Here is a 15,744-nt window from a genome sequence, read left to right as displayed (position 1 = left end):
TATATATACACACACACACACACACACACACATATATGTATATATATATATATATATATATATATAGAGAGAGAGAGAGAGAGAGAGAGAGATTTATATACATACAGAGGGAGAGAGAAAGAGAAAAAATATATTTTTTACTTTTAATTTGTGTTTATATGTGGTCCCTCTAAGAAACCCTGTGTTTCTTAACTATTGTCTGTTTTCTGTCTTGGACTACTGTGTTAACTTTTGATAGTGTGGTACATTTGATGTAGAAATGTGCTACTTACACAAACATATTTTTTTTTTATAAAAGTTTAGGTGTGGACCAGTGTTTCCTTAGGGCAGAGACCATGACAGGCATGTAGTACTTGTGTTCACACTCTGGCAACTTACCTGCTATTTATTCCATGCAACTAATTTTTCTTCTAAGGTGGTTTTGATAGGATTTCAGTGTACTGCTTGTGCATTTACAAGGCATGTAGTGCTTCTGTTCAAACAGTGACAACATACCTGTTATTTTTCCTGTCAGATTAATTTTACTATTGATGAGTTTTTGACTGTATTTTAGTGCACTGCTTGTTTATTTAGAGAAAATGTAGTACTTGCGATCACCCTGTGACAACTTACCCATCATTTATCTTTCGGACTGATTTTGCTTCTAAGGGGTTTCCTGACAGAATTTTAGTGTGCTTTTTGTACATTACTGTATTTTTGGGACTTTATCTTAATATGTATGTGTAAGTGTGCTGCTTGTATAAACTTTTGGCAGTGTACCTTCCAGCCAACTCTTTCCAGCAATCCTAGCAGTTTCTGACTCATCCTTTTTGGTCCCAGCATGGATGCTTATCCTGCTGCTCTGACTTCTGCAGTTTCTAGAAAGAAAAGGTAACTTACCTGAGAGCCTTTGCCAATAAGTGGGCTCAGTCTGTGTCTCAGACAATGGTGGGTGAATCTGCAATGGCCATTTGTTGTTCCTCAGACCACTCACTTACCTGTCCAGCTTCCACTGGTGTAGTCCATTAGTTCACCAAGAACTGGGAGTCAGCTACATCCTCTTTGTCTGTTCCACTGTCTGAACCAGACATGGAGAACCATCTTTACTGTGAAACTGAGTTTCACTGGGGAATGCTTTCAGATATATCTGGGGGAAGAGACCTCTTGAAGGGGTACAGATTCCCCTCCTAGTCAGTCACAGAGGACATCTTTTAATTAAAAACAAAGGTTAAACATTGCAAACAGAAGAAAGTGTGCTATAAATAAAGGTCATTTTATTACCTTAGCTATGAATTTCTTGAAGGCAGTCAGCACTGGTATGCACCCTTCAATACCTGTTAAGCAAGTCTGCTGAAATATCCTTGAGTAAGGCAGGTCAGGTAAGTCTGACAGAGAGACGGCTTTGTCTCTAACAGATTTTCAAGCCCAATACTCTGATTCCTTGGGAGGTAATTTTGTTTATCAAATTATTGCCAGAATGAATGAGATGTGGGAACTAATAGATGTTACCACTGTATTGAGATTTTATGTTATATGTGGGTTTATCTCATTCTTTGTCTTTGCTTCCTCTAGTAACAGCCTTAGAAGAGATATATTATGTTGCCTGTAAGAACCCTAATTCACAATATTGAGTCCCCATAAAAGTATATAGGTAACAGGCTACTGGTAGCATTCAAGTTTTCCCTTATGTAGATAGAGGAAAAGGTTTTGGGATGGATTTGACTTTAGAACTTTTTATTCTTCCACTTTGGCATATAGAATTGTTGTCAGCACCACATGTGGAAATTCAAACCTGTCTCACTCTTACTGTTTTTGATATTTCTCTAGTATCTAAACATGCTTTAATGGTGTGTATGATTGTATAGACAGTGTGTCTAAGGACTCTCTTTCTGCTGCTGTTTGAGGAGTTATGCCTGGCTATAAAGTCAGAAGTTTTCTGTTAAAATTGAATTTTTGAATTCAGCTTTAGAGAAAAAAAAGTTTTATTTAGCCCACCTGCTGCTCAGGTTCGCAAACAATTTAAGGAAAGAGGAAAATTAGTTTAAGGAGTTTCTAAGATTTTTCAGCCCCCCCCCCCATATTCAAACCTCCCAGATCCTCATTCACATCTTAGAAGCAACTCAAGATGGCTGGAGGGAAACAACAACAGATAGGAACCTTTCTGATTATGTATGTATTTATTTATTTAATTTATTTGTCTTTGTTTACCTGGAAAGTCTGACTGGGTAATACCCATTTTCAGGGAAGGCCCAGACAGAAAAGCTCCATTTACTTATATTGCATTATACTAAGTTCCATAAACAGACTAGTTACATTTCTGTTTACATTTATACACAGACAGTAGTTACATTTATACATTCTAAGATTTTATAGAGGTGGCAGTTACTAAACAGAAAGACTACATGCAACTTAACTGATTGTACAGGCAGCATTTATGTAGAACATTTGTTTTGTCATTTCAGTGAGAGGCTGAGTGCATTCTGTTTAAGAAGATTATTTAGGTTCATAGGTTCATAGGTTCATAGGTTCATACTAGGCTATCTGCCCGAGGGCATTTACAAGCCTAGCCCATTGTTTTGTGGCTTACGCCACCCCTTTAGTATGGGGAACTATACCCATTATTTTGCTGTGCCTCTGTCGAGCAGTGACACTGAGGTAATCCCTGGGGTATATCTGCGATCTCCCATCCATTGGTCAAGATTTCTCTTGAACAAGGCCAGCGAGGTGCTCTGCCTCACATGTACTGGGATTTTGTTCCACAGCATAGGGAGTCTTTGGGTGATGAATCTATCCCTCCAGCACGTCCTATTAATAGCCGTGTCAAGGTTTAAGTCTCCCGCCCTTGTGGCTCTGATGGATCTAGATTTTTTGAGGTGAAGCATATTCATCAAATCTGGGTTTGACATGGCCTTGTATGTTAGGCAAAGGTCACCTCTGAGCAAGCGGTGAGCGACTGAATAGAGCTGGAGTTCTTTCAGTCGGGCAGCATAGGACAGATTTTGAGACCCTTTATCCTTTTGGTGAGGAACTTTTGTGGCCTCTCCAGCTGCTGCAAGTGTCGGGTCAGATACATTCCGAATGGGGCATTGTACTCAATCATTGGTCTGATGAGTGATGAGTAAAGGGAGACTATGACCTCCCTTGATCTAGATGAGAATCCCTTCATGATAAGGTGGGCAATGTAGAAGGTCTTCCTAACTACTTTAGCTACATGGGTGTCGAATGACAGACTACTATCAACCTGGGTCCCCAGGTCCCTGATAACTTCTTCTGTGCTCAGTGGATTTCCACCTATTTGGTAGCTAGGGGTAACCTTGTTTTTCCCGAAGGGTATGACTATGCATTTTTTGGCATTTAACTTTAGGCCGTGGCTCTGGCACCAGTTATCTGTTTCTGTGAGACCCTTCTGAAGGATATCTGTGTCAGATGTGTTTTCTACTATGGCGCCCAGTTTGCAGTCATCTGCAAACTTTGTCAGCCATAACCCTCCTGTGTTTGCTTGTACTTCGGAAAAGTAGATGCCAAACAAGAGTGGGCCCAGGACTGAGCCCTGTGGGACACCACTTGTGACAGGCTTTGAGTCTGACATGGCGCCAGCAGCTCTGACCCTGTGGGTTCTGTCACTCAGCCAGTTTGCAACCCATCTTGTGATGTATGGGTTGACATTTAAGCTGATGAGTTTTTCAATGATACCCGAATGGGGTATTGTATCGAAGGCCTTAGCCAGATCGAGGTAGGCTGTATGGACTGCCTTTCCCTCATCAATGGCTTTGGTGACTGTTTCAAAAAGTCAACCAAGTTTAAAAGGCATGATCTGCCTTTGACAAAGCCAAACTGGGTTGGATCCAAAGTCTGCAAATTCCTATGTCTTTATTTATGAGGTCCATTATGATCCTCTCCATGGCTTTGCAGATAAGGCTTGTCAAGCTAATGGGCGGTAATTTCCAGGGTCGCTGGAGGCACCGCCTTTGTGAAGTGGTACCACAGTTGCAGTGCGCCACTCCTGGAGTGCGTATCCAGAGGTAAGACTTTGATTAAACAGCTGTCCTAGCTGTGGGTTTAATTCCTCATTGAGTTCATGGAGCACACAGCCGGGGACACCATCAGGTCCCATGGATGCTGTGTTTTTGCTTTGGAGAGAGCAGTTCTCACTTGGGCGCTGGAGATGTTTGGGGGCTGCAATCGTTTGGTATAGATATCTCTCCTTTTGGGGAGGGGAGAAGTTTGCACTGAACCTGTCAGCCAGTATGTTGGCAATGTCTGTAGGATCAGTAATCTTCACATCATTTTGAACTAGCTCTGAGCATATCTGGGAGTTTCCTCCCAGGTTTCTAACATAGCTAAAGAAGGCCTTATGATTGTCTTTTGAGTCTTTAGCTATTTTTCTCTCGAAATTTGCTTTGGATGATTTTATGAGAGCTCTTAGTTTTTTACTTATAGTGATCAAGGGTGTCTTACCTTTTAAGGATTTTGCTCTATCTTGTAGTAGCTTCCTCCTTTTGTTGTAGAGTTTGTTTATGGCTGGGGTCCACCAGACTGGACGCTTGCCTTTGGTACAAAGAGTCTTTGTTTTGCTTGGGATTGCCTTATCCATGCAGTCCTGCAGGTGCTGGTAGAAGGCATTTGTAAGTGATTCAGCGGCTTGAGTACTGTTTTCCGCCTCGGGGGCCTTAAAGGAGACCACACTACTCTTAAGAAGTCAGAAGGCGTCTTTTGAGAAGTTCTTTGTTGTGGTCTTTTTATTTCAGGGGGGGGGGGGATGAGGACCTCCAGCGAGATTAGTTTGTGGTCTGATCTCACCAGTGAGGGTACACCTCCGGTGTTGAACATTGTGCTCCCATGTTCGTGATGATGAGATCAAGTATGTTATCTCCTCTTGTGGGGATGGTGACTAGTTGTTCCATGGCATTTGAGTTTATGAATTCCAGGAACTTTTGGGCTAGGGTGTTTGGGCTTGAGTAGTGTTCCCAGTCTATATTAGGGTAATTGAAGTCACCTAGTATGATGGTGTTTGGTGATACATTTATCCCCTCTAGTGTTTTCAGGAAGGCCATGTGAGGTTCCTGAGTTTGTGAGGGTGGCCTGTAACATGCTACAATTTGCAGAGCAGTCTTGCCTATGGTTAATTGCACCTGGATGGTCTCCGATGCATCTTGCGTTGCCACCAGTCTTGAGGTGTGGGTGTCCTTGATGAATATGGATACCCCCCCTCCTTTCTTGGTATTGTCCAGATTTTGGGGCCGGAACGCATGATATGAGGTAAAACCTGATAGCGCTGGGGTGCTCTCAGGAGCCTTGAACCAGGTTTCTGTCACAGCACAGACATCGATGTTCTCCATACTGAGAAGGGCCTCGAGTGCGTGCATTTTGAGATTTAGACTTATTTGGAGAGTATTGTATAATGAACAGAAAGTCTAAACCTTGAGATGAGCATGTGCAGCACCAGGACTGTTTAAAAAGTGGTTTAGAACTATTGAATTTGTCGGACAGTTTTATTTGTGTGGAGATAATATTACAGAGTTTATCAGTGTATTGGGCATAGGGCAAGGCTCCTGCCTTATAAAGTGTACAATGTCAGGATTGCTATGCTGACATGCCTCCTCCTCCTCCTCCTCCCTTCTGTCCTACCTCAGTCTGTCAAAACATGGTCCCAACAAGTGGCTCTGTTCATTCCTCTCAGGCATCATATTGTCACAGACTCATGGGGTTAAAATGTGCTTCATGAGGGATGCAGTTCAAAGGACACCGCACTGGATACAAAAAAAACTCCTTTCAGGGGATACAAAAAACTCCTTTCAGGGGAGTTTCTTCCCACCCTCTATACCAAACTGATTTTTTTCCCTCAGGTTCTTCATCTTTGCACATCCTGGGATCATAAAACCAGTGCCGTTTATTCAAGGAACAAAAGCTTCTATTCCAGAATGATTCTGGTACCACAGAAGGAGCCTTCTTGCTGACCAAATTTAACTCTTTTATTCCTATTTCAGTATGTGATAGTTCTGATATTAAATATGTTGACCCTTCAGAGACTGTTACCACTTATTCCTCAAGGAAACCTTATGGTAACATGAGACCTAAAAGATCTCTGAAAATCTGGGTTTGAGTCACATGATCAGGTCTCTGCATCAACCTTTTGATTGTCTGCTGCTTCAAGAGTGTTTACAAATGGTCTAGCTCCAGTCACAGCTTCTAGTAAACTGAAAGGCACTCATTTTTTTTCTGCCTTATTTGGATGACTTACTTATCTTTGCAGAGTATTCTCCCAGATGTCAAGTCTACACAATGGGTCTCAATTGTTCTGACTAATCTGGGATTCTATTAACGCATTCAGAATAGGGTTGCCAACTTTTCATGTCAAAAATTCTGGACATGTACATGAAAGCAAAATGTGGTACCTCCCCACACATGCACCCCCCCCACGCATGCGGTACCCCCCCCCCCACACACACACACACACGCAGCCATTCCAGTGTCCCATTACTTGGCTATCTCTCCATTTCTCCCCAGTTGCCATAAATACTGTTCAAAACTCTGTGTGCATACTGTTTTTGGCTTTACTTCTACAATGATTGCAGATACTTGGATTTAATGTAAAACTTTTATTTCAAATTTTACAGCACAAAAACTAATAGCCATTTGCTAAACAAGCAATACAGTCTCTCATAAACAGACATAGCTTTAATACTTCTTTGCCTTGAAAACTCACATTCACTGAGATAGCATTGAAAGAAACCTACATTCAAAGAAAATGCATCTGGCCAGTGGTGGATTAAGTGTACCTTTGGGTTTTTTCAAATCATAGGCCCCTTGCACACATTTTTAAAGCCATGCAAAAGTTCTTTGATTCACCTTCCTGATTGTATTAAATTTTAATACATAATAACAGCTAGCAGACATGAATTAGCAGCCATCACAACTTTAAGACTGGTACGCTCATGCTCATGTAGAATCTCTAATGAAACAAAACTGGCATATTACTAATATACTTAAATAGTATATATTGCAAGGCTGTTGCAACACAATCCTCTAAAATGTTGGATATGTTAACCGTATGAAAATGGCCATATGTTAGTTCCCTTAAACCGATTCACACTAAAAATCCAGAGAGTTCTAATAGGGTACTTGAGTACAAAACACCCACATACATACTGTCCCAGATGACTATGCATGCCCCTTTAGAGAGGGTACATCATCAGATGAGATGTGACAGTGAAGTCTTCACATAAATAAGATAGCCATATTGCTCTTTGACAGACACTGCTGCTCAACAAGCCTCATCAGTAATCAGGCATAAGTAATGCTATAGGTGCTCTTTTCATATACCAACTACCTCTCAAAAATGGTAGATACTTTTCTGTACACTTCTGATTTCTCATTGATAAGCGAATGAAAAACATATGGCTAACATTCAACTTGCAGCTGTTAGACACACACACAAACACATTGCCCCCAACAAACCTTATTATTTTTGACAGTGATGATGTGATGACAGTAACAGACTGTTAGACTGTGTGTTAAATTTATAGTTGTAAACATGTTGCCAGTAAGCATTGAAACAAAACACATGTACCAATAATGACAAAACTGCCCAATTCAGAACATTTCAACCATAAATGGCCACTCATACTTATGTCGTTAAAATCCACCAATATCAGTCAATATGCAGAATCTCTGCAGAGTGCAGAAGTAAAACATCATCTAAATTCCACATTAAAGAGATCTGCAACTAATGAAAAGTTGCTGCTGGCAAACAATTTTATATTTCAGTGTTTCATCTACAAATCAATGCATGCTGCCCTTGAAGAATTGATTGTCTATGTATGAACCTATGAACCTATAACCTCGAAAAAGGGCATAGCAAAATAAATTTAAAATGGGTGGCGAAAGCCAAACACATTCTGGCTAGGCTTATAAATGCCCTAGGGCAGATAGCCTAGTATGAACCTATGAACCTATGGACATTAAAAAAATGGTAAGCTGCCGGTAATACTGCAATAGGAAATGTATGGCAAACTGAAAACAGGTTCATAGTTACTACTAGGCATCACAGGAGGACATACTCTCCGGACTGCAGCACCCTGCCCCATTAAAAAACAGCACAGTATGAGCTGAGGGAAAAAAAAAAACGGAACTTACATGTGCCGCAGTGCTGGATTAGAGAAAACTCAGAGCAAACACCAGCTGGACTCGTGCTTTCCCTGGATCTTTTCAGCATACGGTCCGTCTTGTTTATAATTGAAATTCCACGTGCGCAGAAGACAGTGAGTGGACAGACGTAAACAGTCGCAAAGAGACTGTTTTCGTCATCTGCACCCGGACGCAAAGGGCGTTCTTAAAGAAGAATGCCCCTAAAAAAAAATGTAATTTTTTAAAACTAAATGAAAATGTGCACAGTGCACCATTTTTTCTGGACAACACAGGCATTTTTCATTCTTCTGGACAGTGTCCCTTAATTCTAGACAGTCTGGAAGAATTCTGGACCGTTGGCAACCCTAATTCAGAATCCTCACTGACTACTTCACACAGGATTGTCTATCTAAGATGCCTTATAGACACTCTAAAGAAAAATATTTTGATGCAGGATAAGGTGGAGTTTTATCTAGAAACATTCTTGAGCTTCTTAATTCAGTCTCAGACTTTAGCCAGGGAGTTTCTCAGTATTCTGGGATTAATGGTGTCTATAATTACTAAGATTCTTCTTTCTAGGTTGAACATGCATAAGATTCTATGGTTTCTAATAAACACGTGTACCCAGCTGTTGCATTCTTTAGTTTTTCAGGTATCAATCTTGAGCTTTGTATGAATGAAACTGCACTGTTGGAGTCTACAGATACAAAGAATCATTTGTTCTCCCTTTTCTTCTCAACCTCCAAGTCAATCTGTAACTACAGACTTCTCAGAATATCCTTTGGGGGCTGTTCCTGTGGCGTAAAGGCCTATGGGATTCTTCAGATAGACTAAAGCATGTACTTTTGCAAGAGATGTGGGTTGTGATCCATGCCTTTTAATCTCTTCATCATCTGTAATGCCCAGGACCTCTTCTGATGATTGAAGATCATACCACAGTGATATTGTACATCAACAAGCCAGGGGGCATGAGGTTGTATCCTCTATACAGGTTGGCTATGAAAACGTGGGACTTTCTGCATTCATTAACTCTCCAAGCATTTTACATTCTGTCAGAGCAAAATATAGTGGCAGGCAAACTGTGCAGGACCAGGACAAATCATCATGAATGCAGTTTGAACAAGGTGGTCTTCCAAGTATTGCTTCACTTTTTGGGAACACCTCAGATAGATATTCGGCTCTTTTCAAAATAGACAACATAAAATAATTTTTTTCATTCTTTTGCAATGGAATGTTGCTTTATGCATTTCCACTAACATCCAGGGTAATTCTGATGATTCAGAAGGACTCTCCAAAAAAATATTTATAGCGACCTGATTTTGACCCAAGCAATATTGCTTTTAATGGAATTAGCCAAAGACAATTACCACAAACCTCCTCCTGATCTGGATCTGCTCACACAAGCAGGGAGTTCAATACACCCCAATATAAAACATCTTAAATTATCTGCCTGGATTCTGATACCCCTTAGGCTGTCCTTTTTTCAGGATATGCAGCAGGTACTAAAGGTGGCAAGAAATCCTGCTACTAGAAATAATAACCAGGGCCCCATCTAGGATTGTATCACTGGTGCTCAAATATATATGTGAGTTACTAGCCTCTGGCTTTTGTAGTACTTTGTCATGGTACATCTTGTGGCCACTTCAGTATGTCTGCCCACAGATCCTTCTTTCTCTTTAATATTTCCTTAGTAAAACAGTTTCTGATAAGAGTGTGTTACCTGAGATCACCTTGCAAACAGATTGCTCTTTCTTGGGATCTTACCTTTCTGCTAGAAAAGTTAACCACACTTCCATCTGAACCTGCACATCAGGCCAATTTAAGGTTCATTACATGGAAAACTGTCCTTCTATTTGCTCTGACATCTACAAGATGAGTATGTGAGTTGCAAGCTGTCTTGGTGGGTAAACCTTATCTGGTCTGCTTTTGTGATGGGGTATCAATAAGAACAAATCCCTCGTTCATGCCCAAGGTTGTTTCTTAGTTTCTTTAAATGAGGCCATCAATCTCTCAGTGTTCTGTCCTACCCATCTGAACCATGGAGAAAGGATTTGTCATATTCAGGACATGTATAGATAGCTCTGTTACTATCTTGACAGAACCAAGTCCTTTAGAAAATCCACTCGGCTATTTATTTCTTATGTTGGAACTAAGAAAGGACAACCTTTGTCAAATAGACTATTGACAGCTGATTGTCCTTGACTACTTCCTTTTTCTATACCCACTATGGTAAATAATTTCCAGGCTGTATTAAGGTACACTGTCAAGGGCCTCATCTTCTTTGGTGGCATGTTAGAAATGGGTGGATTCTAAAAGGTTTCTACAGGCAGCTATGTGGTCTTCTACATATATCTGTACAAAGAATTACATAATGGATTCTTTTGTATAGATTCAGGACTGACTTTGCTAAGACCATTCTCCAGGGGATTCTGGTCCCATATTTCTTTATGTATCCTTTGTTAACTGGATTAGTATCACTGGGCTAGTACCTTCTTCTCAGGTGAGACCCAAGGTGCCATATATACTACTAGGGGAATTTGGCCAAGGCATCTGGGAACTTCCTCTTCTCTTTTCAGTAGATGTCGTGGGACCTTTTACATCCACCTGATCACCTAGGTGTAACATCTCATCTGAAGGATAACACACTTAGGAGTGCAGAATCCCCCTTATGCTGCACTGCACTGCTCTGCAATCCATCTACCTGGTGTTGGAGCAGAACCTAGCCTTCTGCCCGAAAGCCAAGTCTGGTACCTGTTGTGCTGCTGACACTGCTAAAGCTGACCTATTAGTCGTTCATAGGACAGGTTAGTTTTACCTTACTAATGATGTATTTCTGCAATAGTAATCCAGCTGAGTACAAGAGGAACCAGAGTTCCAGACATCTGATGTGTATCCTTCCTCCTCCCAGGTTGGATAGGCTTGGGTAATCAACCCATATAGGCTAAAATCTACTTTGGCAGTGGGGATGAATAGTACAGATGTGTAAGTTGCTTTTACCCATAACAGTAGATGTTTGAATTCCTCACTCCTGCAGCAGCCACACCCTCCACTCCTGCCATTCCCATAGTAATGGATAGAGTTATTGTTCAGAAATACCTTTGCAGTTAATTTTTTTTTTGTTTATTTACTTCAGAATGAGTACACTACTTCATAACCTAATGACAAGAAAGTCCTGAATAGTTTCCCCTTTGACTACTGAATTTCCCTCCTTAGGGCCGATCAGTCAGTAGTCAGAGTGGAAGTGTGGTAGGGAGCCAGAGATTTAGACATAACCATTATAGCCTTAAGGCTTCTGCAGCATTGAAGAATTGAAGCATCTGGTATTATGGGTAAGTGCAGCTTACACAACTGTACTTTACCCCTACCCGTTAGACAATGAAGGCAAGCTGCTGGACGTGTTTGGTAAGACAATTTACTCTTTTTCCTCTTTAGCCTATCGAATCCTCAACTGCTACGTGCGTATTCGGAAGATTATTCTGTATTGTGGACACGGTTTGAAGGAATACTCTGCCTCTTCCTTCAGGGGTTATCTCTTTTTTGAATGTTAACGAAAGTGGATATTAACATGTACTACTCTAACTCAAACTTGGTGTTCCTTTGTGCATTTTGAGTATATTTTTGGTCTTTGTAACACTCAACCCTTGTGGTAGAATTTGGTTATTAGTTTATTAAGAATGTTTTACATATTAGGCCTCAGAAAATAGGTGGCCCCTTCCTGGGATTTTAACTTTGTGCCTCCCTTTGAACTGGTTGATTTAAGGTTCATCACATAGAAGTCTACTTTATTTATTTATTTACTTATTTATTTAATTATTTAGTTAGTTAGTTAGTTAGCTATTTGTACTTATTGCAGTCACAGATGCAAGAAGCGTAACTAAGGTGCAAGCTCTTATGATAAGTGAACCCTATCTGGTCTTCCACAGGGATAGGATCACATTAAGAACAAATCCCTCATTTATGCTCAAAGATTTCAGAGATTACTTTGAATTAAGCCATTAATGTCCCAGTGTTCTATGCAAAGCCTCAGATCCAGGGAGAAAGGATTGCACTTACCCCGGACGGGCATAGGCAGCTCAAGTGTTATCTAGACAGAACTCAGCCCTTTAGGAAAGCAGATCCGCTGTTTATTTCTTATGTTAGGACAAACAGTCTGTGTTAAAACATACTATTTTGAGGTGGTTGTCCTCAGCTTTTGCCTTTTGTTATGTTACCATGGTAAATCAGTTCTAGGAAGTATAAAGGCACATTCTACTATAGCCTTGACCTCTGTGAGGGCATACTGGAAAGGCTGGACTGTAGGAGCATTCTAGAGGATGATCCTGAAGCATTCTAGAGACAGCTGCATCATGCTCTGTACATACTTTTGCAAAGCATTACAAACTGGATTCCTTTTCCAGGTCCAGGACAGACTTTGCTTGGACTATTCACCAGCGGTCTTGGATCAGTATCCTTTCTCCTCCCAGGTTGGATAAGCTTTGGTTGTTGTTGTTGTGTCTTTCAGATTTTTCCCGGTTAGGGGTTGCCACAGCGGAACTCCGATCCGCTAATGATTGGCAGTAGATTTTTACGTGCCAAGTTGCCAGCTCTGATGCACAACCTTCAATGAAGGTATGCCCATTCACGCATGTCTCCACACAGAAGATGCTCTAGCTGAGAAAGCTTTGGTAATCAACCCATATAGTCAAAAGGCTACTACAGCAGTGACAATGATGAATATAGTACAGTTGTATAACTTGCACTTACTATAACAGTAGCTGTGCCAATTCCTCAGTACTGCAGTAACCGTACTCACCTGCTATCCTCCTACTACTGCATATAGTTCATTGCCGGGATATAAAGTTATTTGTTACTGCTTAGATCTTTTTAGAAGTTCAAGATGAGTATATGTTTCTCTCTTTATGGGTAAGAAAATCCTGAAGATGTCCTCAGTCTGACTGCGTTTTTCCTCCTCTGGGCTGACCAATCAGCAGTCAGATTGTAGGTGTGGGAGGGAGGCAGAGTTTTGTGAAGGTAGCCAGTCATTGTATCCTTGGCAGGATGCAACCCATATAGCCAAACTGCTACTGCAGCAGTGAGGAATTCAAACATGTACTGTTATGGCAACTGAAATTTACACAACTGTACTTTCTCAGCAAGGATGGCGATAACAGTGAATGTGACTGGAGAAATTGCTTGAGTGACTGAAGGAGCCCATTGAGGAGCTCCTAAATCATGTGACCATGTCCTCTGCTTTGAAGGTGTGCTTTGTAGGTAATAAGTTCTGGCTGACTTCATACCTATCAGCCTCTGAGCATTAACAATCATGGCACAGAGGCCATGTTTGTATACCAGCACAGTGTTAGAAAAAGGAGCATTTTCTTATTTTTTATAACAGAAGGTCTTTAAGTAGTGAAAAGAGAATAAATGGTATGAAGTATAAATACTGCATGATAACTATAAAAAATCTTTCAGAAGGGTTTAGAAAAAATTGGGAAGAAAGACTGGAGAGGGAGTTTACATGGGATCAATGGGAGGGCATATGCATGGTTCCAGGTATGCAACAAATTCTAGAAGCTTTAGGATTTTTGCATGGAAGTGTTTGCATCTGTACATTTATACCTCAAGCAAAGTTTTTTCCTCAAGCAGATAGCAAATGGTTGATGTGTGATGGGGGCAAAAGAGGTAACTGGCTTCATGTTCTAAGGGATGTAATGGGCTGGCAGATTTTAAAAATCCTGTTCAGAATATTCTGTCAGAAATACTAGTGGAGCAAATGGCTTTAACTAAGTAAATGATTCCTTTCAGCTGGGACACAGGATCTGAATTGGTTAGACACAACAATGTCTTATTAAGTTTAATTTTATTGGCTGCCAAAAACAGTTACTGGATAATGAAAATAAAAATCTAAACTAACTGTGTTTGAAATACTGAATATTGTAAAAGTGATAAAAGAAGTGGAAATGGGACCTTTAGAAAAGGGAGGTGCAGATTGCATAGAAATAAAATTAATTTGTGGGAACGATACAAACAAAATAATGTTCAGGAGGAAGATAATTGAACAATTTATGTAATGTTGGACTAAATGAAAGCTGTTGCAAAGAAATAAACCTTTTATGTAATGTATAATGTATGTAAATGAAAAAATGTTAATATGGTTTGTTCTCTATTAATGTATGCACGCCTGTCTCTTAAGTTATAATTTAATAAAGGTATTAAAAAAGGTCTGGAGTACTAAGTCATGTACAGTTAGTGATAAAGAATTTTTGCATGGTCTTAGTTTGGTAGGTAACTATTTGAAACCTTGAGACCCACATTAGTGAGTCCCAAGTCCTAGAGATTAACTGGTTTGACTGGTTTAAACTGCTGAATGTATACAAACCATGCACAAATCAACATACAGACATTTCTACTGGATGAAGCAGGTATTCAGAATTGGTGGTAACGTATGTCAACACAAAAATGAAATACAAGGTTAACAGAAAGATGTATGACTACATGGATAATGATTATGCTAGGCCATAGGCCATCTCCCCCATGTACTTTAAATGAAACCACATTTATTTTGCATATTTTATCAGTTTGTGACCATCTGTGCTGATGTGAATTACACAGTATGATGTTCTGCTGCTAAATGTATTATTTTGTATTCTATTAATACTTTGTCTTACACTAACAGGGAATGTGAAGAAGGAGAGATTGGAAATGGAAACCAGTGTTTTGGAAGCCTCATGTCACAGAGTCACAAACTGAATGAAAAAGGAAGGCTGAAAGGAAAGCTGACTGGCATTCTAAATGTTTTTGGTAGGAACTTTATCTCTTTTTAATAAGAAGAACTGAAAACAAAATGAGCAGAGTCTCTTTTCCATTAGAACTGTACACAAATGATAAATTATAACTTTCCCAAGGCATTCATGAAAGGCACTGCACCTTAATATTTAATATTGCTAGTCAGCAAAAGTAAAGGTTTGAACCCTGAAGTCATGTTATTGTCTTTTGTTTCTACATTTGCCATTTCTTCTATTGTCATTAAGACATTTATTTTTAAAGGTAACTTACATCATTACCAAGCAGCTGATGAATCTCATCTTTAATTTCTCTTGTCCAGGCATCAGCAGCTTACACTTCGATATCACTGATGGCTAAGCTGGCACAATGCGGGTCACTTGCCTTAAGTGATAATTGTGCCACAGTGCTGTTTTTGTTGTGGCAACATGAGGAACTAAAAGTTCTGGCAAACACCATTCTACACCCTGCACAGAATACCACCTGACACAGTATTTTGGTTACATTACCTCTGAGTGATGCCTCCAGGTGTATCTAATTCCAAAACCATGCTATGTACAAGGTTTTAAAAGATTTCATCTGAAAGATTATACAATGGCAAACTCAACTGCATTAATATTTGACCTCTGTCTAGTGCAGATAAAGAGGTATTAACTGTTGTTTTTATGATATTAATTTATATAGATATAATGTTTACATTTTTCTAAATATCTCAACAACTAAGTAATACAGACAGAACTCATTAGCCCCTTATGAAAGCTCTCAGGTTGTTGACTTTCGGCTTATCCCAGTTAGGGGTCGCCACAGTGGATCACTGGTCTGCTCATGATTGGCAGTGGAGTTTTACAGTGCCGAGTTGCCAGCCCGATGCTTAAC

At 40.1% G+C, this 15,744-nt stretch overlaps 1 protein-coding gene across 1 annotated transcript in view; it reads left to right on the top strand.

Annotated features, from left to right (window-relative positions):
- The window catches only part of STAB1 (stabilin 1), a 2,761,215-nt gene that overhangs the window by 398,657 nt on the left and 2,346,814 nt on the right, over window positions 1–15,744 (top strand). Inside the window, exon 10 of the mRNA XM_044078505.1 lies at window positions 14,762–14,886. Within this exon, the coding sequence (XP_043934440.1) occupies window positions 14,762–14,886 (125 nt within the window). The remainder of the gene's footprint in view (window positions 1–14,761; window positions 14,887–15,744) is intronic.

This window comes from Protopterus annectens, chromosome 7.part1, assembly GCF_019279795.1.
Source record: "Protopterus annectens isolate FY-2018-M chromosome 7.part1, PAN1.0, whole genome shotgun sequence".
Taxonomy (NCBI): Eukaryota; Metazoa; Chordata; order Ceratodontiformes; family Protopteridae; genus Protopterus; species Protopterus annectens.
Note: the sequence above shows the minus strand (reverse complement) of the source record. Positions and strands in the feature narration are given on the sequence as shown.